The sequence below is a fragment of the Fringilla coelebs genome, assembly GCF_963513975.1.
Source record: "Fringilla coelebs genome assembly, chromosome: 11".
NCBI classification, from domain to species: domain Eukaryota; kingdom Metazoa; phylum Chordata; class Aves; order Passeriformes; family Fringillidae; genus Fringilla; species Fringilla coelebs.
In genome coordinates, this window is record NC_140037.1 from 20,125,381 (window position 1) to 20,152,227 (window position 26,847).

A 26,847-nucleotide genomic window follows, 5' to 3' on the forward strand; every position below is an offset into this window, starting at 1 on the left:
TCACAAACTGTCGGAGGCGTTCTTCTCCGACAGCGACGAGAGGCTGAATGAGGTATCGTCGGGCTCCGGGGAGGTGTGGTTGAAATCCATCTCTTCAAGTTCAGGAGGTAAGTCTGAAAGCAGAGCCTACAAGGGAAAAACATATCTAATATCTGGTATATACACTATAAGGTGTGGGTTTTGTGTCAGCAGTGATTTAAACAAAGTGTGAGAAAATTGTTTGAATTTTTCGATCGTAATTTGAGTCTCTGGAATAAACCCAAGGGAGGGAAACAACACAAAAGGACAAACATCTTCTGATATTAAAGACAGATATTAAACCTGCTCCAGGATTCACCTGCTGCTGTTCCTTATCATCTGCTTTAATTGCAAGTATCAAACTCCGGGTAAACGTCTGCAGCTCAAAATATTTCTGTTTGTGGCTCTCCAGCTGACTCTCGATGAACCTGACTTCTTCATTCTGTGGGGAAAGCAGAGAGCTCTGCGAATGATCTCAGAACCAAGGAATCCTTTAGGCTGGAAAAGCCCTCTAAGGCTGAGCCCAACCAACCCCCAGCACTACTAAGGCCACCACTGACCATGTCCCCAAGTGCCACATCCACGTGTCTGTTAAATCCCTGCAGGGATGGGGACAGGACAGAGCACTGGAATAACCACACCTCAACAGCCCTGGGTTAAAACAAAACTATTTTTAGTGACAATGACAACCAAAGCCCAAATCTCTTCCTAAAAGTGATCAGGGGGCTGAGAGAAGAGACAGCAAATAAATTCCATTATTACAGCAGAAGGCTTGACACAAAAAACAGGGAAAATGACTTGAAAATTCCTCAAAGCTACCAGAAATTAAAAGATAACATCCTCCAGCAGCTGGGTTTGATGTGGATCAAGTGTCAGCTCACCAAGCTCCTCAGGATCCCTGGGGTTACAGAATAAACAGGAATATCACAGAGTGACAGAACAGTCTGGAAGGGACCTTACAGATCATTCAGTTCCAACCTCCACAGAGTTGTTTATGGGGCTGGAACTGGATGCAATATATTACAAAATGAGGAAATGTCAATAATTTGTGTGCTTTGGCTAAAAAAGCATTTTCCCAATCTATACTTGCAAATCTCTTAATTAAAAATTCCGATTTGGTAAGTATTTCCATTTATTCCAAGTATCTCTTTCTTTCAAACTTATTGGATCAAAATGCTAAACCTGTTGATTAGTGCAGAGCTAAAATGCATTTTCTCTGGTTATTCACTTTTGCAAAGATCATGAAAATCAAACTGTTTATTTAGGTTACAAGATCAAAGGCATTGCTCATTTTTGCAGAAGGGCTCTACTTAATAGCACCAGCTCATGAGAGAATAATGAAAAAAATATGGTATTCATGCTCACACTGGCTGGAATTCAGCTTTAGTTGACATGAAAAGCTGTGACTACATGATGCTCTAAAGGTTTGCAACAAACCTTTTAAAATGGTTGTATTTTTGTTGGTTTTTCCACAGAAATTTCACATTTTTTTTCAGTGAAAGCACTGCTCACCACACTGTTCCAGGTGATAACAGCTCTGAGAATGAGAGAGGAAAATTTAGGCTGCAATTCTGAAGCTTCCATAAAAAATCAGCAGAGTTCTTCCCTATGAATACTTAGCAGTTGCCTGTTTAGCTCTGGATTTTGCCCAGCCCAGGAAGAATTCAGATTTAGGCAGAAAACTCAGGGAGTAATCAGTGCTGTCAAACAAAGGCCTGGCTCTGCAGGGCACTGTCACAACAAGCCTCTCACTGTGCTGACAGGTGACATTAAGAAAAGGTCATTCCCTCTCCTGATTCATTCTCCACTGCCCTTCCCAGGAAAACGCTGCTGGAAGGAGGAATTTCTCTGAATTTCTCTTCTGAAGAGATGATCTGTTTATTATTTTGGTAATTGATTATTATCAGGAGAACAGACCTGGTTTCTTAGGGGAAAAAATCAGCACTGGAGGTAAAAGCTCAAGGAAAGGTGGAATTGTGGTGACTCCTGGGAGAGCAGCACAGACACAACCTGAGCCTTGCCAGGAAACAGGAGCTGGCAGGATCCAAGTGCTTCTCCTCCCTCCAACATCCAGCATGTCCTGGGGAATGCCTTCTCCCCAGATCCCCCCACTCCAGCAGAGGATTCCTTCCAGCTGTTCAGTCCCTTCCAGAGCTAGCAGCACCAGGCTGCAGGAAAAGTGTGGCAGAATTCCAAGAACAATTCCACTGGGGTGGCTCCATAAATGCCTTTGCTGGGACACATGGAGGGAGCTGCAACTCTGTAGAAATGGGGTTTTCCAGGGGATGCTGATCCAAAGGACACTTCTAAATGCCTAAATATGAACATTTTCACCTGATTCACAAAAATTTGGGGAGCTTTTTATACTGAGTTTCTAAAGATACCTTAAGCACAGTGTTAAGGCCAAACTTAACACTAAGACTCCGAAATACCACCCATTTGGGTTGAAACATGGATAAAGTGGCTGGAGGTGGGATGAGGGCATGATGTGCACACTGGGGAAACAGCAGAGGAGCTCAGGATCCCACAGGCTTTTGCTGAATTCCTGACAGATCTCCCTGGGGATTATCCCACTGTCCCTGACATGGCCCAATCACTCACCTTGTAATCCAAAAGAGAACTCATCTGATCCACTTCAGAATTGCTGATCAGATCACTCTCTTCATCATCTAAAATTTCTATTTTCTGAAACAGAAGCAAACAGTTCATTCCAACACACAGAGGAGACAAACAAATGGGGATCCACATCCCAAAGGGGCAGGAGGGATGAAGGAGGAAGGGATGAAGGAGGAAGGAAGGAGAGCTCTGTGCTGGCTCCTGAGCAGTTCTGAGCTGTGCAGCCCCATTAGATGGCAATCATGCACCTCAGCCAGGAGATCCAGCAGGAATCCAGTGGGAGCTGCTGCCATGGAGACTCAGGCTGTTTACAGAGGAGGAGCTCCCTGGCCCAGCTTTTTGACTTTAAGTTGCACATTTATCCCCTCACAGCCCCTGCTCTGCTCTACTGTTGCAAAGGAGGGTCTGGAAATTTATCCCTCTGGATAAACCAGCCATCAGAGCAAGTCCTGAGCTCCTCCTGCCCTAAAGAAATCAAGGAGTTCTCCTCTGACCCTGCCTGGCCACATCCCCTTAGCTGTAGGGGTGCTGATCCAAAGGACACTTCCAAATGCATAAATATGGACATTTCCACCTAATTCACAAAAATTTAGGGAGCTTTTTATACTGGGTTTCTAAAGATACCTAAGGCACAGTGTTAAGGCCAAGCTTAACACTGATAAGATTCAGAAATAGGTCCCAAATTTTTTTACTGTTTGTAATTGTTTTGACAGTTGTGAACATTTATGAACCTGTCCATAGTAAATTAAAACTATTTTACTGCTTTTTAGGATGGTGTTTAACCCAGTGTAGGGAAGGGCCCCCACTGACCCAATCCATGTCCATGGGTCATTCCTGTGGTGTTCATTCAAGTTTTCCTGCAGCATGTGGTCCCTCCTGCCTGCACACCAGGAATTTCCCTGAAATCACTGAGAAGAAATCCTTCCAGAGAATTCCCAGCTCTCCCTGGCAGGACCCACCAAATTCCCAAGCCTGTGCTGAAGATAAAGCACATTTTGTGTGCCCCAGTGTCTGCTGGCCCAGCTGAAGTGACCACACTCAGAGCTTTGATGTCCCCGAGTTCTGCTGCTCCATCAGACCCTCAGGAACACTGGGACTCAAATATTTTTGGTATCAGACTCAGCTTGAGGGAAGAGTCTCTAAATAACTGCCAAACATTCACATTCCCCTTCTGAGACACAATTTTAAGATAGGAGGGGAAGGAACAGATTAGAATTTCAAACAGGAAAATCTCTTATGCAAGTACAACGTATTTTAGTCCAATTTTAAGTGCATTTTTAAGAAGTTTTGTTACAGTATTTCAGAACTAAGTATACAGAAACTCTTCCTTGATTTTGTTCCATTGTTGTATCAAATGACAAAATTCAGGCAGGTTGGGGAGCTGAGTCTCTTGGGCACCATCTCTCCAAATCATTTCTACTGAAGGTTTGAGGGTTTTTTCCTGCTGTGTTTTAGAATTTTTAGTACATTTTCAAAGCTCAAATAGGAAGGACTTTTAACACACACAGCTGAAGTTGTCACCTAGTGGAAAGTGCTGGACAACAACCTCGACATTAATTAAGGAGCTATTAATTGGTAGAAAAGGAAAGGTGAACATACCACATTATCAGTGGAAACTGGATTCTGGTCATCATCTTTGTGGCCAATTTCTTCATTTTGAAGAGCTTCATTTGTCTCTTCTGCAGAAATAAATTGGTTTTGTCAGATTTCATTCCAATTTTATGCTGAAGGACCATTAATGGTGTTTACCACTAAATGTCACAGCTGCTAAATCCAACAGCAAAGTCATGGTATCAATGTCTAATCATAAAGAGAATATCTGCCTTATTAAAAAGACATCTTGTCACAAGCATTTCAGGCCAACATCAAACCAACTGCCACCTGAAACAACAACAAACCTCTCAGTTATTCTCTGCACCAAAACCTTCCCATTTTTAGGTTCAGGTTGGAATATTCAAAGGTGATGCAGAGTTTCACATCAGAGATGTGCAGAAATTGGGTTTTTTTAAATGAAAATTAATTCCTTCATGGAAAATCCTGCATTCCCTGAAATTCTGGGGTACATATCTAAATCCCACTTCACTCTTGTAGACACTGATGGGTTTTGAACCAAAAACTGATTATGGCAAATGCTTATCCCCAGTAAACCTAAAGGCTTTTTTATGAATAAACCCTTGAAAACAGAGCAGATTTTACCCTGGTATTTCAACCACAAAGCATGGGATGATTCCACTGACCTTAAAGGCCAAGGAGAACAGAAAACCCAAAGAAAGGTAAGTCTAATTACCCCCAAAATTGAGGTTTGTTTCTCATATTTACTTGACTTCTGCATATTAAAACATAAATCTATGAAACATATTAAATATAGAGAGGAAAAGAGGGAAGGGGCAGCAAGGTTCAGGTGATTCCAGGGTCTGTCACCTCCACACAAACACAGGGATAACAGGATTTCCCTGGGATTACCAAGGACAGGGTGATGTTTAAGCCAGACCATAGAGAGCCAGTTCATGGTTTTAAACAACTTTTAGATTAAAAATCTCTGCACTGAGCAAATTTGATTGGGAATTGTTTCAAATGAACTCAATGTGCCACTGGTCACAGCTCCATAGGACAGTTTGTGCCAGGAGCACGTGGGATCAGAGGGAGCAAGGAAGGGTGGAGGTCACAGGGTGAGGTCACTCCTCAGGGACATTCCAGGGCACCAGGAACTCTGTAACCCTGGCAGTCACCCCTTGGATTCAACAGCTGAAGGAAGCAGCATTCCCAACTCCTTAAATATTCATCCTCAGCTCACAGAACCAGCACAGCCCTAATGGCCTCCACCTACACACTGTAGATTCAATTAACACACAATTAAAAAAGGTGAGGCAATATGAGAGCTTTAATGATCCATTTTGCATCACAGCACAGTTAATTTTTTTAATATTTACACACTACATTTTAAAAGCAGAAGCCATCAACTTTAATCACTCTAATTAGGTGACCAAAAATTGCTTTTGTCTGTCTTTCAGAGTGGTTTTTTGCTGTTGTGGTTTTGTTTTTTTAATAAATTAGGACCAAAAGTTACAGTTCTCAAACACTGGAACAATTCCCTATCTGGGACTGAACATAACTCATGGCTGTTGGGGGAAATATTTTCCAGGAAGTTCAAACCCAGCTGAGCTGCAGCAGTGAAACCTCCTCCTTTGAACTGGAGAAATGAACAGAAATAATTGTAGTGGGAGAATAAAGGAATGAAGGTGATATTCCTGGATGCTGTGGAAATCCTGTTGCTTCCTTGCACCTCCTCAGGCTTTGACACTAATAATGCACCCAAGTGTTCAGCCTCACCTTGCCTGCTGAAAGCCTGGCTCAACCAACATGGAGTTATTCCTCATTTGAACTGCAGACACTTCAGACTCTTCCCTGTCACCATTTTCTCTCAAGCAGATCTGACTTAAATCAGCTCCTTCCACACCTCAGGCAAATCAAGGACTGTGAGATCCCTCATTTCACTTGGCTTTCAATCACTTGACCCATTTCTTTATCATCTTATTCCCTCTACACTTGAGTATGACAAAGCTCCCAAACTCATTCCCAGCCGCCTCCGTTCCCCTGGCTCTTCCCTTCAGACTGTCCTGAGGAGATGACAGGATCCAGCCTGGCACACTGAGCTGCAGAGCAGCGGGCCCAAGGTCAGACTCTCTTTTAGCTTGGAGAGCAAAGGCTCCATTGATCTCCTGGAGGCAGAAGCACTGGGAGCAATTAGTGAGTGGGGGATGTGCTGGGCTCATGGACAGGAGGGGCAGGGAGACATCGATCCCATGGGCTCCTGGGGGGAAAAGGGAATTCAGTGGAAGGCATTTCCCACTCCAGATCCTGCAGTTTACTGAGGATACCCCCTGTGTGTGCAGTTCCAAGGCTCCTGGGCTGTGCCCTGCTCCTGGCTTTGATCTGCTGGTTGTGTTTGCCTGTCAGACAGAGCAGCAGGAGGCCTGGGCAGCTCCTTGTTCCAGCCTGAGCTGAGGGGGTTCCCTGCCAAGAGAAATGGGAATGCACAGCCCAGCAGCTCTGCTCAGTCCCAGCAGCAGCTCCAGCCCCACCAGGGCCTGGGGTGGCTCAGGATCATGGGGATGGGACTGTGGAACCATGGGTTGGGATGGGAGGGACCTTACACCTCATGCAGTTCCACCCCCTGCCACGGGCAGGGACACCTTCCACTGCTCCTCGAGGGTGCTCCAAGCCCTGTCCAACCTGGCCTTGGGCACCTCCAGGGATGGGTGTCAAATGGAATGGCCATTCCAGCTGGCTGGGGAGAACTGAGCAGTTGGCAGAGAGCATTTCCTATATCTGCCTCTCACTTGCACCAGCAAAACGTGAACTCTTGACTTCATTTCAGATGAATCTGGCAGAAATGGGGCTCTTATGATCAAAGGTTTCTCCAATCTTTGTACAACAAACCCAACAAAACTCAGAGACACAGAGGCAGAAGAAAGAGACCAAACAGTACCTTCAGCCCAGGCGGGGTGGAGCACTTGTGACTCTGTCAGACGTTTTTGAATGTGTACAACAGAATCCAAAGCATGCACACTGCACAAAATTGAAAATATAGGCACAGTAGTAACTGCATTCCAAATACCTTGTGAGCTTCCTTCAGATAAGCAGATTGATACTTCATCATTCCTATCATTATCATCCCCCACTTCAGTAGCAGTTTCCTCTCCTGGATTAAGTGCTGATTTAGAAACAAATTCAGATTGATCAGAGAAATCAGCAGGACCTCCTCTAGGGGGTGGGACCTCAATCCCCATTAAACGATATTTCCGTCTTCGATTCCCAATCCAAGTCTTGTAAGAGAAATAAACATGAATGATATCAGAAACTATGACAAAAGCAACAGGCCCCCAACCAAGTGACATCAGCACATCTGGCCTACAGGAGCAAGGGTGCAGCCAGCAGTTCAGGGAGCTGAGTATTCCCCAGTATTTCACCCTCCTGAGGCTGCTTCCCCAAATCCTGTGTCCAGGTTCAGCTTTCCGAGGGAAACAGGAACGTGCATAGCAAAAGGAAAAGAAGCAATAGGCACAAATGGCAGCAAGGGAAGTTCTGATTGGAGTTGAGAATATAAAAGAAAAAATAATGTTTTACAGTGAGGCAGAGGGACAGTTTGTCCACAGAAGCTTTGTAGCTCCAGCCTTGGAGGTACTCAACATTTCACTGGACAACACCCTGAGGAACCTGACTTGATTCCAAAGTAAATCCTGCTCCAGAGAAAGAGCAGGACTAGGTGACTTTGTAAGGCCTCTGTCCCCCTAAATTATTCAACAAATTTAACATAAGATCTTTGATCCAGGTTCTCCTACTCTGCAACTTCCATAAGGGGACTGAAGCATCTGATGACCCAAACACCTCCCCTGTTCTAGGATTTCCTACAGCACAGAGGGAACTGGCCAAGGTGACAGATCTACAGCACTGCCCTTGGAGGACAGAAAGGAACATGGCAGAATAAAGGTCAGAGCAGCTCATCCTTCAGTCCCCTTTGGCTGTAAAACAGAGCTTTAGGAAAAGTTGTTTGCAGTGAGTGCAGAGGAGCACACTGGGAACAGTCTGGGAGATGAAACCAGCCCAGGGAACCTGGAAACCCTGCCATGGTGGGATGGAGATGGATGCTTTAAGTTCATCTTACATCAATAAAATTGAATTTCAAAGGAGAAAAAAAAGATGAAAAGACCCACATTCTGAATTCTCCAAGTGGATCTGTACACCTGGTCATTAATTTGCCTTCTCTGATGAAGAAACATTTACACAAAAAATTATTAAAGATTCAGAGTTTAACATGATGTAACAAGAATTGTCTTCAACTCTTCACCTCCTAAGGCTCTCCTGTCCCTTATGTCACTCAGGCTTTCAACTTCTCATCTCAACTCTGCTCAACAGCCCCTGTACCGCAGACCCTTCATTCCATCAAATCAGCTCTCCACTGGCAACCAAAAATCCTTCCCAGAGCCAGGAATTCACTTCTTTACCAACTGCTACTCCCACTCTCCTGGGGCTGGCTCTCGTCCCCCTTCCCACCACCCACACCCCCAGAAATAGGAGCAGAAGCTCCTGGGTTTGAAAACATGATCAGGCCATGGCAAAATGCACATCCTTTCCATGAGGCCTCTGTTCCAAATGAGGATCCCAAGACATGAAAATATTTTAGGATTTTCTTTAAAGACACACTAAGCATCACTCTGGCCTTATTTCAGAAATACCTGCCCTGTTCCTCTTCCTAGGGTTCTGAGAAAGTTGAGCAAAAAACTTTTTACTTATAATACCTTGATTAGCAAAGAGAAAAAGTAAAGGAATATTAACAGCAGTCCCAAGTACTAAACACAGTTTCATGCTGTGCCAGCCTTGGGGAAAAAAAAAAAAAAACAACAACCCTTGTAAAGCTGCATCTCTAACAAGCTAACAGATAACATGCTGAACACTATTTTTAGCAAATCTTTTTTGTTGGCTGGTATTTGCTTTCCCAGCTTGCTGATTTTCCTCTTTGAAGAATGTACAACAGGTATGCAGAGAACTACCTAGATCATTTTTTTCGATTACCTACAGTTTCAGGGGAAAAAAAATTAAAGAAAACCCCCACACAAGTAGCCTTTTGAGATCTGGGTCTCTTTTTTCCAAGCAGTGTATTGCCATTCTTTAAATTTCCCCATCATCTTGTGATTTTAACAAACAGTGCTAACAAAATTTAAAATTCAATCTATCTCTTTTTTAGTAAAGAAGGCACTTGGGAAAGGCAGATCTTTTCACAGGCTTTTCAAAGTAGAAAATTTTTCATTCAACATACTGAGAATGTCAGAAAAGATGAACATGTTTTGATAGTGTCTCAAATTAAATGGGGAAGAGAAGGCTCCACATCCTGTGTGCTGTGCTGAACAGAGAACATTCTGGAACAGCAAAACAGTGAGGGCAAGAGCAGACTGGAACTACCATGTGGGAAGCTTGAGAGTTCTATCCCTAAAATACATTCTTATCCCTTATCCCTAAAACACATCCTTAAACACTTCCAGCAAGGTCTGTGAGTGCAGGGGATCATTTGTGATCTGTTCTGGTGCAGGTGATGCCAGAGCCTGCTGGGGTGTCCTGGCCTCTGCTCTGAGCACAGAAACATTCCAGCAGGAGGAAAGGTTTGCACAGAACTCCACAGTGACACCCCTTGTGTGCCAGTGAGGATGTCCCCAAGGGAACAGACCAAGGGAGCCTGGGTGTCACTGTGCCGTCCAGGAGGTGCTGGCAGGGGGAACAGCTTCACATTCAGAGAGCAAAGGGAAGTCCTTGGAAAACAAGGAGCAGCTTTGCTCTCTACAGAGAGAAGAGTGATTCTCTTCAGCCTCAAAAGTACAATTTGGCTTTTTAGAATTCCTGTGTGCCCACAAAAACAAATAACCAGATTAGTGTTCAGCCCTGAAAGCAGCTTTGGGACCATGTGGATGCACCAATCCAGAGGTCTCCACAGCAGGAGAGCTTCACTGAGGGCTCTCAGCCCTGCCAGGAATTCAGGAAACAGGTGCAAAAAGAGGAGGAAGCCTGAAAGGAATAATCCCTATTGTCACACCTGTCACAAGGGAAAGGAAGGCTCCTGTCCTTGTCTGACTGCAAACAGTGGGGCCATTTCCTGAGGCTGGGATGAGCAAAGAGACCCCAGAGGTGCTGCTGGGCTCTGCTCATCCAGGACACAGTGACACAACATCCCAGCCTCTGGAGGAGATGCTGTGCAGAGGGTCTGGGAGCCAGGTCATCTGCAGCACACCTGTGCCTCCCTCAGCCACCCACAGCAACCATCACACTGAACTGACCCAGAATTCCTCCATCACACCTCAACCTGCCCTCCAGACAGTCTTGTAACATATTTTTTCTTCGTATTTTGGAGCATTTTCTTTCATACAATTTTCCCTATAAGCATGAATGAGAAGTATTTCCCCTGTATCTTTAGAAAAGCCCTTTTTTGCAATCTTATTAGCAATGTAAATAGTACCTTTCAGTCTTCTAGGATCTCCCTCAAAAATGTAACACTTTTACTTAAAATCTTACTCAAGAGAATGTCAAACAGCTCCTAGTGCTGCTTCTGCTGATCAATAAGACCCTGACCTGAGGGCTTTTACTAAATATAGACTGCAGAAAGAGCAGGAGAGCACTTCCCAACATGGTCATTCATTATGTAATACGTGAAATCTATTTCAAGCTTCCTCATGAAATTTTTAAAGTCTTTCATCTGTCCTATTTTTGCTCCTGCGACAAGATAAGGGAAGACTCCGGATTTCTTACCCGAACTATTTCACAGTCAACATTTAATTCTGCAGCCACAGCTTCAATTTTCTCTCTGCAGACTGAGCCCAGGCTGGTCATGCCATTGTCCCAGTATTTCTTTAGGGTAGCTAAGTCTCGGTCACTAAATTGTGTGCGGTCCTGTAACTGCAAGATAAAAAAAATACTGTTAGATTGAAAAAAAATCTGCTTATCCTGAGCATTCATGTCCACAGGTCTCCCACACAGTAACACACACGTTCTACTGTCTCCATGGCTCTTCTTCTCTTTTAAGTCTCCCTTAAGAATTTGATTTTTTTTTGATTTTTTTTTCCAGGGCACTTCAGAGTTCCCTGGGATTTGCTGTAAAGGCAGTGGCAGCATTAACACAAGTTTAAGGCACTTCAGCTTGGTTTTAACTCCACCTGATTTCTTTGGTAATTTGTTTTATCTCATTCTATAAGGCCTTACTGAAAATAACTTTTTTTCCCCCTTGTGCTGTTTACTTTCTCCACCCAATTTATGCAAATTACTCCTTAAAGGCTTTTCAAGTTTCTCACCCTCCCCCCTTAAAGTTCTTTTATCTTACTGCAAACTACAACACATGCATAATTCAAAGGATTCTGGCTTCCTAAAGGGAATACTTTAATGTTTATGTGGTGAGCTTGAGTTTAAATTGGTTCCACTGTTTATCTTCGAGTTCCCAAACTCTTTGTCTACGTTTATCAAAACATGTGATAGTGAATCAGCGATAAAAGGAGTAACACTGAAAAATAATTCCTAAACATCTTACCACTGTTTGAACTGGTGTGAGCACAAAAAGTATTTCTCTAGTAGAGCTTCCAAGCTTTAACAAGAGTTCTTCACACAGATTTTATCTAAAATTTACAGTTTCATTACACCAACCCATGTTTTTCACTTTTCCTCCTACTCAGAGGACAGAAAATCAACCACAAGGTCTGCACAGATAACTTGTAGCCCATGTGCCACATGTGTCATTATTTCAGTAGCTCAATTGGGTTCACAATTTCAATAGCTGAGTTCTGTATTTGCTCATTTAAAAACTGTTAAAAGTTAGAAATAATTTTAAGTAGAATAAAAAGTAATTTTACAGAACTAGGATCATTTGACAATCTTGCAGAGTTCCCAGTTCCAGCTTTTGTTAATCTTCAGAATATTGTAATTGTTGCAATTTTCTTCTCTTAAAAATTACTGTTTCTCAAAATGTTAGAAGCACTTGAGTCTCCTCAATGTATGAACCCAAAATAGGGGCCTCAAACCTTTGTCTTCCTAAAGTAATCCCAGTAAAAAGATGCACCAGATAAATTTAAATGTGGTCTGGTTGCCCTTGCTGACATTGGAGGTCTTTTCCAACTTTGATGAATCCATGATTAATTAAGTGCCCACCAGGCACTCAGAGCTTTTCCTGGCTGTACTTCCATCATCCCAGTCTGGGATGAGAGGGGCTGTTCCCATCCTGCCCATGCCACAGCTGATGGTGCTGGGTCAGAGTGGGGCTGGTGAGGAGCACCCTGGGCACCCCTGAGCTGCTGCACAGCCCGGGGCAGCCCAGCCCAGGAACACTCCTGGGCAGAATGCCCCGTTCACCCACCAGCAATCCACTTGGCTGAGCGAAGGCTGCTCCAGGCTGAGCAAAGTGCAGCTCCAGAGCCGGGCACAGACAAATCCCCGGTGCCCGAGCGCCCGGAGCTGCCGCCGCTCTCGCTGCACGCCTGACCTGAGCTCCTCCTGACACCAAGCCGTGTTCAAGGAACAAAAGTACAGCCTGGATCACTGCAGAGAACTCCTTTTATAGCTGCTGGCAAAAGAGACTGGGACTTGGGAAGAGCTCTGCTCTGCAGCCCAGCACTGGGAGAGGGAAGGCAGAGAGGAGTGACAGCAACGCTCAGACCGCACAAGGCATCCTGGCCTATCCACATTCCTGACTGCTCAGGGCCACCTCACCTCCTGAAGGACACTGGGTGTTTTAAAGAAAAATAACTAACACTGCCTGCAGCTTCTGCAGAGTCCATATTGCTGCAAACCCTCACAGTGAACTCACAGAGCTCCCTGTGACCAGTGCAACACACAGCAACCCCCCACATTTAATATCCACAGCCTCAACCCCCCTGGAAATGCTTCCTCTCCTGAAAGAACCCAGGACAAGGCCTGGGTAGCAGGAAAAGCGATCTGCAAGAGATCCTGCCTTGGACTAAAGACACCCAGAGCCTGCCTTGAGTTCCTCAAGAGATGCTGCTCAGGAAGGTGCAGAGCCTTCCTTACCTTTTCCTTACTCAAAACAAGGACTTTACATGGAAAAAGCAGAATTTAGCAAAAGCACCTGGCCCTCAAAAATTTTCCTTAAAAACCAGTCAAATCTTTTCCATTTTAGTGGATAGATGTTAATTCTGATGACCTACTGCAAATGTTTCAATACAAATCTTATTAGATACATCACTAATAAATGGGTTTCACCTCAAAACTGCTGAATAACTATGTTAATATAATTTATACTTTCTGCTTTGGAGTCTCTGTCTCGTTTTAGCCATTTTGTTCTGCCAGGACCAGTGTTCAGTGCCAAGGCCAGCACTGAGGAGCCCCTGTGCCCTGCCAAGTGAGCAGCTCTGTGGGATCTCAGAGATTCTGAAGGATCATCATTTACACACCCTGCTCTCAAAAGCTGCACCAGCATCATGGGATCAGTGTCACTCCTTAAGCTCAGTAGATGTAAATGACACTTGAGCATGTCCAAATCAGCTCCAGATTAGCTGCCTTTGTGCAACATGCTGTGCCATGGGCCTTATCAGCACTTTCTTAGGGAAATCACAAACTACCTTCAATTACAGGATCATCCCCTTGACATGGATCATATCCAAGTTTAACTCCTGCATTATAAACTGCTTAAAAATTACATAATGACTTTTGTCAGAAAATAAAGGATAGAATTTCTACATTGTACATGTAACTAAGCTTCCATCAATTTAGTTAATAACCTTCTCATGCCTAATATCATCTGAGGAAATGAGGGACCAAGAGGAAAACCTCAGAGCCCTGCAAATATCTTAATATTCATCATTATAAGAGAAAATATCAGAAGATAATATTGGAAAGTTTCGTATTTATGACAATACTTATAGGTGAAGGCAAGCCAGCAATTCAATTCTTATTTTTTACGTCATTAAGCTCTGAATAAATACAATTCTCATTTCCTCTCTTCAGATAGCCAGCTTGCTGATTCAAGGCTTGGCTTTGACAGTGCTGGCTGTTGGCTGAATCCTTTACATTTCCCACTTCTGTTAGCCACAGTTTAAGAAGCAGAAGAGGCTTTGTCCAGCAGAATCCAGCCTATCCATTCCCAAGGAAAAACAAATTGAATCAGCAGCTGTGCCATGCAGGGTTAAACCCGGCTTATCCCCGACCTCCCAAGTGGAACAACACCATCCTTGGAGGAGATGACCCAGTTTATCAGCAACATTCCTGGCTCTTTGCCAGCCCCTCATCCCCACACCGTGCAGCAATCTCTGTGGTGCAAATCCGGTGTCTATAATTGGGGTGAATAATTGCACGGGGTGGAGTGTCCTCATCCTGCCTTTCCTCACAGCCCGTGGTTTCACATTGGCTGTTATGCAGCACTTGAAAATATTTCAGGCCACGTGCACAAAAGCTATACACCAATTCCAGATTATTAATCAAAGACATGCTAAAAAATGGAAGAACTTGAGGTTTTATACATAACTTGCATTTATGCTGCAGCTGAGCACTGTGTGTGGTGTTCATTTCAATTGCAGTGAAATCATATTAAATCAACATTCAGTTCTGATACTTGCTGATGAAATGGGCTGAGGTAATGGTTATTTTTAGCAAACAAACCTCTCACAAACAAATTTGCCATGCCTTTGATCCCTGTCACTGCTTCTCTGTTATATTTTGGGAGAAATGGGAAGATCAGAAGCACTCCAAGTGTTCAGGTATGAACAAATCCCAGATTCTTCTGTACAAGCACAGTGTCATTTTGCCTTATTCACCTTTCCCAGTGACACCAGCATGGAGCTCTCTGAACCCTGACACTAATTAATATCTGTTTTCTTCAGAGGATTATCAATTTCCACCCCAGGATCTTATTTATATGTATTAACAGTGATTTCTGAATCATTCCATACGTTTCTCCTTTCCCATCTGCACCATTTAATATCATTCTTACTTTTCAGTTTATTTTTTCTTGATTTCCCACATACAAATTCAGAAGGTCTGCATTTTCCCCTAACACACCAAGATATTTAACCTCATTAAAGCTGTTCCAGATTACACATTCCTTCAGCCTGAGGTTTCAGCTTCAGGTTTCACCAGTGCCACAAAGCTGCCCCCTGTCAGTGACAGCCATCCTGAGCTTAGACTGGACACTGCTGCTCACACACAGCTGCACAAACTCAGGCACAGAGGTGTCTGAAGGCACCCTTCCACTCCTCTTGCTCACACACTGCTAGGTTTCTGCAGCAGAGACTTTTTGCATCTTTCCCCACTGGCTGGCTAAGCGTGAAGTTTGCTCTGATGGAAGCAGAGGTGATAAATATTTCATAGCACCCCATTGTGAGAAGAGCTGTAACTGCTTCAGCATGGAGCCAAAATTACAGATATTCTGTTAATATCTGTTTCTAAATCAAACTCAACTAAAAAGATTAAGAGAACCAAAAAGAGATATCAATGCAATGAACAATCTAGCAAAGAAATTACACTCTGAGCCCCAGTCATCTCACTCTGATTTCCAAAACAACCCTCAAACCACACAAACTGACAACTCACTCTTCTGGAGATTTTGAGTTATCTGCGTAATAGTGAATGTTCAGCCTCAAAGTAAACTGATTTTTAGATTTTTAATCATGATTCTTACTTGATCTATTAATGTCTTCCTCACATTGGACCAGAAAGTTTTGCAGTTCAGGCAGGATGCATTCCTTGCCTGCAGGATCCCAGCAGACAATAAGCCAGGGTGATTTGTGGCACTGAGCTGCAGCACATCACGAAACAAAAAATGACCAGACCTGTCCCCTTCTGCATTCCTTCAGCACTGCTGGGGGACAAGGAGGTGCTGCTCCCTGCCAGAAGGCCAGGCCATGCTATGGATGATTTACCAAAGCAGAAATACCTTGAGATATATAGAAAAGTATCTCAGAGCAGGAGGAAACACTTCAGCCAGTATTCCAAATGGCACAGAGCAGGAGCAAGCCCAGGGTTCCCATGCACAGAGCTCCAGCTGGGCTCACCTCACTGCAGACCCCGCTGGCTCACTCAGACATGCTCCCATCCCACTGAGTTGACTGAACCACAGTCTTCCCCCCTCCTGGGAGAGCAGAGGAAGGTGGAGAGAACTCCCCAGGTTCCTCCTGGAATAGTTTTAAAACGAAAGGCAGAGCTGAGGTGCCCTCTGACTGCAGGAGCTTTAATCCCTGCCAGGTTCTCTGTGGAGCTGCTCTGAGGTGTTTGCTCTCAGCTCACATTGGTTCTCCTGAGCAAGGCACACCCCAGGCCAAGGAGGAGCTTTCTTTAGGGTTGTACTGATGTGTCTGCCCCACAAAATCCAGCTGTGCTCCCATGCCCAGAACAGCTGGAGGAAGCTGTCACACCTCAGCCCCTCCACCTGCCCAAAGTATGCCTGCACTCCTGTAACAGAGTTTCACTCAAATACCAATGTGCAAACAGTGACAAAAAAATCAACATCTAGCACTCTCCACCCATTTCAGGTCTTTCCTGTCCCCAAATACAACAGTCTGAGAGCCCAGACACCCCAAAGTGAAACTCAAGGCAGACACGCTCCCCCTCTCTCCCCTAAAAGGAAACTTCACCACTAAGGCCCAGCTTACCCAGAGCCACCACCTGTGTGACAAAGGTTCACCTTTAAATCTACCCCAAACACAGCCTGTTCTGCTCAGACCTCAAATGACACAGAACTGAAGCACAGTCAGTACACTCAAGACCTAAGAACAGAAGTGCAGATATTTTCTCCCTTTTAATTCTCCTTAACTGGTACCTTCACTGCTATTTTTGAATCCTTGTTATCCTTCCACCACCCTGTGTAAAACCAAAAATCAATGCATTCATAAAGGCCACTGCACATGCACCAGGACAGAAGACAGAACTCTGTCATTTCCAAAGACACTCTCATTAGTTACTGAGAGGGCGATATTTCTAGACTAATATTCATTAACAATCAGGATTACATCATCCTACAGCAGAGCTGAGCAGACAAGAAAGAGTTTCTGCAGAACTGCACAGCTTTTATTTCTCTCCTGATACAGTTGAAGGACAGGGCAAGGGAAACAAAACATCAAGGCAGAAGATTAAAAATTCAGAGCATCTAAAAGACAATCTTCTCCATTTTAACCAAAATACAGATTAGCCTTTTTCCTGTTTGAATGGCAGTAATTGCCATAATGGCACTTCTACAACTCTATCCATTCTATTTCTGTTCCCTCACACTCTTTATTCAAAAGAATTTCACAGTTGAAATCAAAGTTTCTAGGAAGTAGGAGCTTTTTCTCCTTTGCTTGTCTTACCCCTGTGTACACAGCAGTTTCAGAGTGCCAAGTCCTCAACATGCCCCCTGAAGGAGGCTGATTCTGCACTCAGACTGGGAAAGTGCACCCACAAATCTGGACACAGATGTTGTCAAACAGATTGTATTAAGCAATGGGTTTATGCATTTTATTGATTAAAAAGACAAAAGAGTAAAGGTCTAAGGAAAAAGAATTCTCTAATTACCATCCTTAATGGTCTCTCACTGCAAGAAAGACATTGAGTGGCTGGGGACAGAGAAGGGAATGGAGCTTGGGCAGGGTCTGGAGCCCCAGGAGGGGCTGAGGGAGCTGGGAAGGGGCTCAGCCTGGAGAAAAGGAGGCTCAGGGGGGACCCTGTGGCTCTGCACAGCTCCTGACAGAGGGGACAGCCAGGAGGGTTGGGCTCTGCTCCCAGGGAACAGGGACAAGAGGAGAGGCAACAGCCTCAGGCTGGGCCAGGGGAGGCTCAGGAAATCATGATATCAGGAAATATTGGAAACCAGGATATCAGGAAATATTTTACCACTGAAAGAGTTGGAACAAGTTGCCCAGGGCAGGAGTGGAATCACCATCCCTGGAAGTGTTCATAAAACATGTGGATGTGGCCCTTGGGGACACGGTTCAGTGGTGACCATGTTGATGCTGGGCTGACTCAATGGTCTTAAAAGTATTTTCAAACCTCAGGGACTCTATGATTAATGAACAGGCATCTCCACATCCTTGAAAGTTTAATTTCAGTTATGTCTTCAATTGCTGGGTCAGGTATCCAGCATGACCACAATGCCCAACAACCCCCCAGCGCTGCAGGCAGGAGCCAACATCACCCCACTCCCAGCCCTGTGCTCCCACTGCCAAATTTGAGCTGGCCCTGGCACACACCTGACCCCTAGAACAGCACTGAACTCTAAAAACAACTTCAGCAGCAGAATTTGTACCTGTCAGGTCACACACTTGGCTTGGATTACCTTACAACTGGATATTGGCTAAAACCTCCCCATTTAGCTGTGAAACTCTACCCAGGACACGCCCCAGCTCCTTGGTGAGATGCTCTAAAAGGTCATTAAGTGATAGAGGGAATGAGCCTTCCAGAAAAGAGCTGCATTTTAAAAAGCCTCCTCAAGAGAATTAGCACTTAGGAAAGAAAGAAGATGGATTGAGCACAACAGGATTTGTACAAAAGTACCAGTTCCTCTGGGAGACGCTCTTATAAAGTGCTCTCTGTACAAAAAGAAGTAAGTCCTTGTACCAAACTCTGCAGAAATGGGAAGTGCTTCAGCTGAGACCTAGAAAAAGTCTGAGAGAAAACACCATTAACTGATGCTCCTTAGATTCCTACTTATACAGGAAACACTGCCACGCTCACACTTTTTGGAGACTGAAGAACTGAAAATAATAAAGGAAAATGTTCTGGTTACAGCAGGAGAAAGCAAGGAAAGGCTCTTCTATTGCCTAGACCTCACTGCCAACTGAGCAGGCACTGCCAGGGCATTGCCAGGGCACTGCCAGCTCCACAGACTGGGGAGTTTGGTTTCCATGACAGACACTTCCCCAGTTGCTGCTTCTGACAGAGCTGGAGTGACAGAGCAGCCCTGGAGAGCCTGGCTGTACCATCCCACCTGAGGCTGGATTTGCTGGTAAGGAGGCAGAACTGACACCTCTTCAAAGACAAGCTGGAAATGCTGAGCACTAACTAAACAAGAGTTGGGCAAGGTTTTTTTTTTTCCCTGACAAAAGCTGTTTCATACCTTGTGTTAAGGTTCGGAGTTGTCTGTGAATTAAGGACACCAAACTGGCTGATTCTGCTACTGTGAAATGACATTTATGTGGATAAAATTAGACTTGATCAAGTTCCTACAGCCAGCACTGACTAATTCTGTGTATGTGCAGAGAAGCTGCAGAGGGAGTTACTCTCTTAAGCATTCAGTTACTCCATTAACAATCACTTCACTTTCAATATAAAAAACATATTCTGAACTCCAAACTCTCAGTCCTGATCAATTCAGATGTTGTGCTTGAGCTAAGAGCATGATTCCTACCTGGCATCACCTCACACTGGATTACAACCTTGACCTCCTTTTAAGTTAGACATCAACTTCACCTCAGCTGAAACACTGCACCTGCAGATAATGTTAGTATCAAAGGAAAAAGGGAAAAAACCCACCCAAGGTAAATAGAACTGACATTTTCAAAAATGCATTTTTATCAAATTTTCATTGCTTCACTTGATGCATTAGATACTTAAATGGAAATGTACTTACTGCTCTTTTTCTGGAACAACCTGTAATCCAAGGCACAGTAAGGTTTCCTGAAATCTGCAGAGGGGAAGGAGGAAACAGAACAGAAAACAAGAGCAGCTTAAGTTGCTGTGAGAGCCAATACTGAGATTTCAGCACTGAGTATTCAATTCCAACACCAATGTCTGTAAACAGGTTAAGACTGAAAATCCAAGTCACACTCACCTTTACTGCCAAGAATAAAACACTGTTTGTTTGGGTGAGGGCAAGATACCACAGTGACAACTTGGGTGTTTCTGTACTTTTGGTACCCCAAAACTTGTATTTCAAAACAGCAGTTTCCCTTTCCATCTGGCAGGATGAGCAGACTGGAGTCAGACAAGGGCTGAGGACTGAGCTGCCCTCACATCTTTTTCAATTGCTTCATTTCAACTTCCAGAAAAAAATGCTCTCATGTTTGTCACTGAGCTGTTCAATGTCTCATGTTAAAAGATTTGAGCACCAGCAGAAAATATAGGGATTTCAGGATGCAGAAGGAAGGAGAAGGGGTGTGAAGGCAAAGGACAGCTGCTTCCATTCCTATTGCTTCTCCATCATTTCCAGAGGTCAGACTTTATTACATAAAAATACATCTCAGAGTTTTCCCTGATCATCTGAGGGGTGTCATAGCCTGGAATGTTTTAGGCTTATTTAAGATTCCATGTTCATCTTCTGCTGCAGACAAGCAATGCTTGAGAGACTAAACACAGCTCTGGAGAGATCAATCACCTGTGAGGAAAAAAACCTCTGCACTTCTGCTGACTGACCCAAACTGCTCCAAGAGTTTCTGTATTTGCAGAGTTCCTCACCGAAGGCTCTTGCAGCATGAGCACAACAAGCACAGCAGCCCTGGTACAGGTGGCTGCTGTACAAGCACATAAAGCACTTTTATTCTTCCAGCTTTTAGCTGGAAGCACTTGGAGGTCACCCAAAGTCAGATACTTTCTCATTACAGCACAGAGATGGTTGAGGGGGATGAAAGGAGCACCCTCCCCTCCCAAGGGCCAACCTGCATCAGGGCTTGAGCCTAAAATATTAATTTCTGCACTGCACACACACATTTTAGAAATTCTCTTTGTCTGTTGTAACCCTGTATCTATCCCTCACAACAGCTTCACACCACAGAATCCACTGCAAAGGCACCCTGAGGAACCAGCCAGGTGCCTCCTCTTCACTCATTTAAAGGGGGCCACAAAAAAAAAAGTGATTTTCTATGGGAATGAAGCAAAATCTACCTGGCAGAGCATTAAGGGTTGCTGGGAAGACAAATGCAGACAGTTCTGACAGGGACAGGGCCAAAACCAGCCAAGTTCATCTCAAGAGAACTCCCTGGAGTACAATGGGCACGGCACTGTTCTGAGCTGCCCTTGTGAAACAGGCACAAGGGCTGGGCTTGGGAACAGAGTAAATAAAAATACAGATTCTCAACAGTGTTCCTGTCCCTTAGGGTTGGGGGAAGAAACCAAGACTAAATCCCAGCTCAGCCTGGAGGACAGCACAGGTAACCTCCCCACTCCAACACACTCAAAGTCAAACTAAGACAAGCAAGTAGGCTGAAGAATTTGTTTACTGAAACTGCTCAGGCATTAAAATTGATCACTTAATTAAATTTAGTCTTAAGTTACACTAACATGAATTTGATTAATTGAACCAGTAAGGAAGCTATAACTAATTGCTAATTAGATACCCCACCAATATATGACAGTAATTGCTTCATCAAAACATGAATCACACAGTCCTGACTTTGAAGAAGCATCTGCTTGGATGTTCAACTACTCCAATAATCATTTAGCTCAGGTTTAATCTATTTTTAAATTCAAGAAGATTTCCCCAAGTTTAAGGATTTTCATCTCTGCGCTGATGGATAAATTAGCTAAACATGGGCAATAAAATTAACATAAACTGACTACAAAAAATGAAATGTCATCCTGCACAAGCCTAAAAGGATTCAAGACAACACCTTAGAAAGTCTCTAATACCCAGAAGTGTCACCTCAGGGGTTCAGAGGGTGCATGCTCACAGTAACAAGGGAATTAACAGCTTCCTGCTCAGCTTTCCCAAGGTTTAAAACTCTGGAATGACAAGGGATATGACAGAAGCTCCCTCCATCCACACAACAAATCCAAAGAGCAGGGTGTCAGACAGGCATGGAGGTTCAGCTGGGGTACAGATGAATTCCTCACTTATCAGAAAACCAGGTGTGTTGTTACAACAGGGGGAAGTAAAAAAAACCCCAAAAGAAAATTCCAGAGATCTTATTCTGATCCATAAAACACCACATGAGCAGATAAAATATCACACTATGAACTGTTCTAGCTCTTCAAAAAGATTCAGTTCCTACCCCATAAAACCCCAAAACAAAGTTATTCTTAATTTCATTAAAAAAAAATTAAAATAGAAGAAATCAATCTCTCTCATGCTTTTTGAAGAGTGAAATAAAGCACCATGAGCACACAGCTGATGGAGGCATCAGTAATGGATTTTTCTTCATGAAACTTTATAAAATGTCCTTAACTCAATTGTAAGCACTTTCACCAACCCTTTATTGGACTGATCTACACATTTACAGCTTTCCTTCTCCTGTGAAACTGGGATGGCAAAAGTAAACAACATTTCAGAAGTTCTATAACCAAGTAAGAAAAGTAACAGCAAACCCTGAGAGACTGTGTGAGAGTAAAGGAGAGAACAGCTCATCTGATGTGCATCTGCTCCCCAGAATTTACCCTCTGTCCATCAAACCTCTGGTTTATCCAGAGAAGTAATAATTCAGGTGAAAAGTGGCACTGACTTGGGCTCAGAAGTTTTTCTTCAAATGGCCACATGAGATAGGAACAAGTCAGGAAAAAAGGAAAAGAAAAACAAAAAAACCTAAAAAAACCATGATTCACAAAGTCTTGTTCTCTACCCTGGTGAGCAAAGCACAGGAAAAGCTGATATGCTGTCGACATGGTTTATTTTCAGGAGAAAATAAAAAGGCAATAACAGGCAAATGCATGCAGGTGACACACACAGAATCACATTCTGTCAGCCTTAAAAGACTTTTAGCTCAGTGTCTCCAGGCTATGTCATGCCAGATGGTGTAAAAATCCATGAAAAATACCAATTTGGATGTTTCCTGCACAAGTATCTCTCCCCTTGTAATACCAAAAACTAAAAAAAATGTGTCAAGTGCTGCAGTTTCTCCTAAACATCTTTTAGTTCTTCAATGATCTGCATTTAATTTCCCCTCAGTATCACTAAAGGGATTTTAGTACAGGAAAAGGAATAAAGGGATTGAATGTAAAACTGATTATTTGAATTAGATGCTGCAGGAAAGGAAGCTGAGTTAACTCCATCACAGGGGATCCTAATCCCTGACAGAACATAGAGACTGCCACCTGCACAGGGGGTACAGGATTCCAAGCTGACATCAATGGGGTGAGCAAACACAAAAATGTCAGCCTGAAACCACGTCTTGTGCCACGTGTGATGTGTGTCCACAGGAGAACACCCAGGGAATGGCCATGGTATGTGCTGGAAAGACAGGGCAACACAACACAGGCTTGAGCAACCACCAGCTTGTGGGTATGACCCTCTTGCAGCCAAAATTTAGCCCTGGAATCCATGAATCCTCACTGATCTTCAATATATGGTGACCAGATAGGTAGAACTGCTACCACACTGCAGCGCTGCCTGTACTGGGTTTGAGAAGGAACTATCACCACTGAAAGGCATAAAAGGAGCACAGCCTGCAGAAAGGTGAACCTAGTGCTTAATAGCCACCAACTCTGAAAGGAAACAGCATTTATCTACAACCTCAGCTTTGAGGTTTGAAGACGGAGATAAACTGATGGATTACCTGGTAATTATTTTGGTTTTGTGACAGCCTCAGTTGACTTGAAGATGTAAAATGAGGAGAAAAGGTACTTCTGGCTGCGTTGGCAGGGTTATAAATCGTGCTGGATGCTGTGTGCAATGAGGTCCGTGCAGGCAGGTGGAACTCTCTGCTGTGGTAGAGGAGATTGTCAGGCCCGTCCCTGGCAGCGCCCAGCTGTGCCCCACAGCCCCCGCTGCGGCCCGGCCCGGCCGCGGCCGCGCTTTGGTTGTCCCCGCGGCCGGAGCCGCTGCCCTCACAGTATCTGGAGTAGCTCTGGATCTGCGCCCCCATGGAGGCCAGCTCCTCCTCGCGGGCGTACTCGTCCTCCACGTCGCCCGTCTCCATGGCGATGGACAGGCAGCTGCCCTCCAGCGAGGGCGGTTTCTGCGCGGCGCCGCCCGGCACCAGCCGCTGCGGCTGGTCCGTGACGGCCAGCGAGAACACCTCGCGGATCTCCAGGTTCTGGGTGCCGCACCCGGGGTCCCTGGGGTGAGCCCTCGGCCCCGGGGGCACGTGCGACGCCAGGGCCGCGGGCTCGGCTTTGTGCAAGCGCTGGCACGCCAAGGGCTCGGCCCTGCAGGGCCTGTGGCAAATCATGGGTTTCTGAGGTAACACCAGCTCCGCCGTCTGCACCGAGGAGCTGCCGTAGCTTTTCTTCGTGTGACTGTAGATGGAGTTTGCAGAATTGAGCACGCTCGTCTGCCTGGATAGAATGATGGTCTTTTCCCCCACCAACAGGGAAGCGTTCTTACAGTGGGGTACCTGCCGGCCCAGAGGGATGTGCTGCTGCTGGAAGTCCGCGTCGCTCTTGCTCGGGAGCCGTGGGATGGAGGTTTTGTGCAGCTCTGCCACGGAGGCGTTGGTGTGCTTGGCGGCTCCCGGGCGGCCCGAGGAGCTGGCAGGGCTGTAGATACCAGTCACTATCACGTCATTGTTAGAAGAGGTCCAAGAGGATTGCTGGCTTTGGGATCGAGCAATATTTACCACGTTTCTCACCGCTGCTTCCGGGGGCACGGAGGGAGTGGCGGGGGCAGTGCCTGGGGGGGTGCCCCCAGATTCCACTGCGATCTTGCTGCTCATCTTCCGCCGCTTGTTGCCAACCCACGTCTGCAAACACGACAACAAACACAAAACGAGGTGTCAAAGAGGCAGAAAAAAATTAGCAATTCCATTTTTAAGCAGGTCTGATGACATGTTAAGTGTTCGAGTTGAGATGTAAGTTTACAAATATGTAAATCATGTACTGATTATGCAGTGAACGTGACAGGGTGGAAATACAGGCCTGAACAATACAGGGTAGAGATGCAGGCCTCTCCTCTTTGGGATCCGCAACTCCTACACAGGACAACCCCAGCCTCAATTCCAAAACCCCAGCTTCTCAAAAATCCTGAGACTCTCGTGCCTCCTGTCTTGAAGTTCTTGAAATCTTCAAGATTTATTTCATTGACACCACTGTGACTAATTTCATACAGGAAAAAACCCATCCCTGCCATACACACTTCTACTCTATAAATTTTTTGTCAAATTTTACAAAATATCTAATTTGAAGCTCAATTTGTAACATGCAGTAAAATGTCAGTTACTGGTCAGCTTTGCCTCTGGTGAGAGTCCCATTCTCCTGACCAATTGTATTTAGGGAATTCATGTGCCTATTATAATCCTATCTGCAAGTGCCAGCTGCAACTCAAGTATCATTTTGTAAAGAACTAATCACTGACCAAAAGTTTTATAGGATAAAAAGAAAAAAAGGGAAAGTGGGGGGGGCATTAGGAGAAGCAGAAATGATGGGTGCAAGGAAGAGAAAGGTAAGATCATGCTAAAATATGACAAATGCAGGACAGACACTGAATCCGTTTCCATTGCACTTCCTAAGTAAGAAAAAGTTGAAGTGCTGCAAATCAGGGCTCAGGAAGAGAAGAAAACAGAAGGAATGATACTTGATTGCAGGAAGGAAAATGGAGAGGGAAGGGAAACATGAAGATGGAGAGAACTGCAATGAGAGGGGAGCTGGGCTGCCTCCTCTAGGACATTCAATCAGCACAAAAATAGCAAACCAGCCCTGGCTGCACCATCAGCATCCAGATTCCTGTTACAACTGCCTGCCTGCCTGCCCCAGGAGCCTGAACCCCTGGCTGACTTTCACAGCTTCTACCACCTCCAGCTGAGAAAGTAACTTTTAATGTTTCCAGAGTGTTCTGAGGGAGGGGAATCCAGGTAAGAATTTGGGAGCAGGGTTGTTACTGTCAATGTGCTACTGTTAAACCAATTAAAAACCAACCTAGACCTCCTCAGTGTCCAGTGTCACAGCAGTTCCCGGGAGCTCCAGTACCCTTTGTTATTTTTCCATCTAATGCCTCAGGATTTCTATTTCTGCTCCCTCTCGGACAACAGACATTTTGTTGTCTAGTGTTTCACAAAGGGATTATTATCTCCCTTTCTGTGGAATTCATAGACTCTGGAAGAGCTCCTGTTAGCACTGGGACATTCTTGTCTTATAGGAAAAGAATGTCCTCACTGTGAATAACCACAAAGGATCACAATATTTATGATTGTGATGTGGAATACAAGTGTGACAGACTGCATCAAAAGAGATAGTTCTACAATTGTTTCCCCCAAATATATTAATTGATAGAAACTTATTTAGCTTAAAAATAGTTTCTTAATAACATGACCTTGCTCTGATATAATGCATCATACAAAGTTTCTATAGGTCAACCCACCCTATAATTTAATAAATAATAACTTTAAAAATCCCAACAAAAGACAACAAAAATCACTCCTTGTGCAACCCAGGCTCCTGCTAAATTCAACAGTCATGTGAAGATATTTCAGTGAAAACAAACTCTAAATAGGCTTGCTGGGTAAAAATGAATGTCACACACACACACTGACGTCTGATTTAAGACAAGGATAAAGTCAGAGACTCCAGACCTCTCAGTATTTTATGTAAAGCAATAAATGCGTATGCTTAACCAATTTGGAAGGCCTCAGTACTTACCCTGACCACGCTGAAATCCAGTTTAGTTTCTTGTGCACACTGTAATATGAGCTGAAAGCAATTTTTACTTTGATTTGTCATTCCATTTTCATAGTAACGCTGCAATATCCTTTGTTGTTCTACAGTAAATACAGAACGCAGATTCATCTGAAAGGAAAAGGAGATACTCTGAAAGCTGGGTGGAAACTGGAACTGTGCAGGAGGCACAGGCTCTCATCTGTGCCTGTGATAAGGCTGAGGACTGACATGTTTTCTCTACAG

At 44.4% G+C, this 26,847-nt stretch overlaps 1 protein-coding gene across 1 annotated transcript; it reads right to left on the reverse strand.

The window, feature by feature from the left end:
- HDX (highly divergent homeobox) lies at positions 1-26,733 on the reverse strand (the record flags this gene model as incomplete). The annotated part of the gene is made up of 9 exons (XM_084213094.1): positions 1-126; positions 338-460; positions 2,620-2,703; positions 4,234-4,313; positions 7,253-7,460; positions 10,930-11,076; positions 19,718-19,771; positions 23,571-24,695; positions 26,587-26,733. 9 exons carry the CDS (start codon positions 26,731-26,733, stop codon positions 1-3), a joined length of 2,094 nt encoding a protein of 697 aa, XP_084069220.1.
- Between the last annotated feature and the right edge of the window lie 114 nt (positions 26,734-26,847).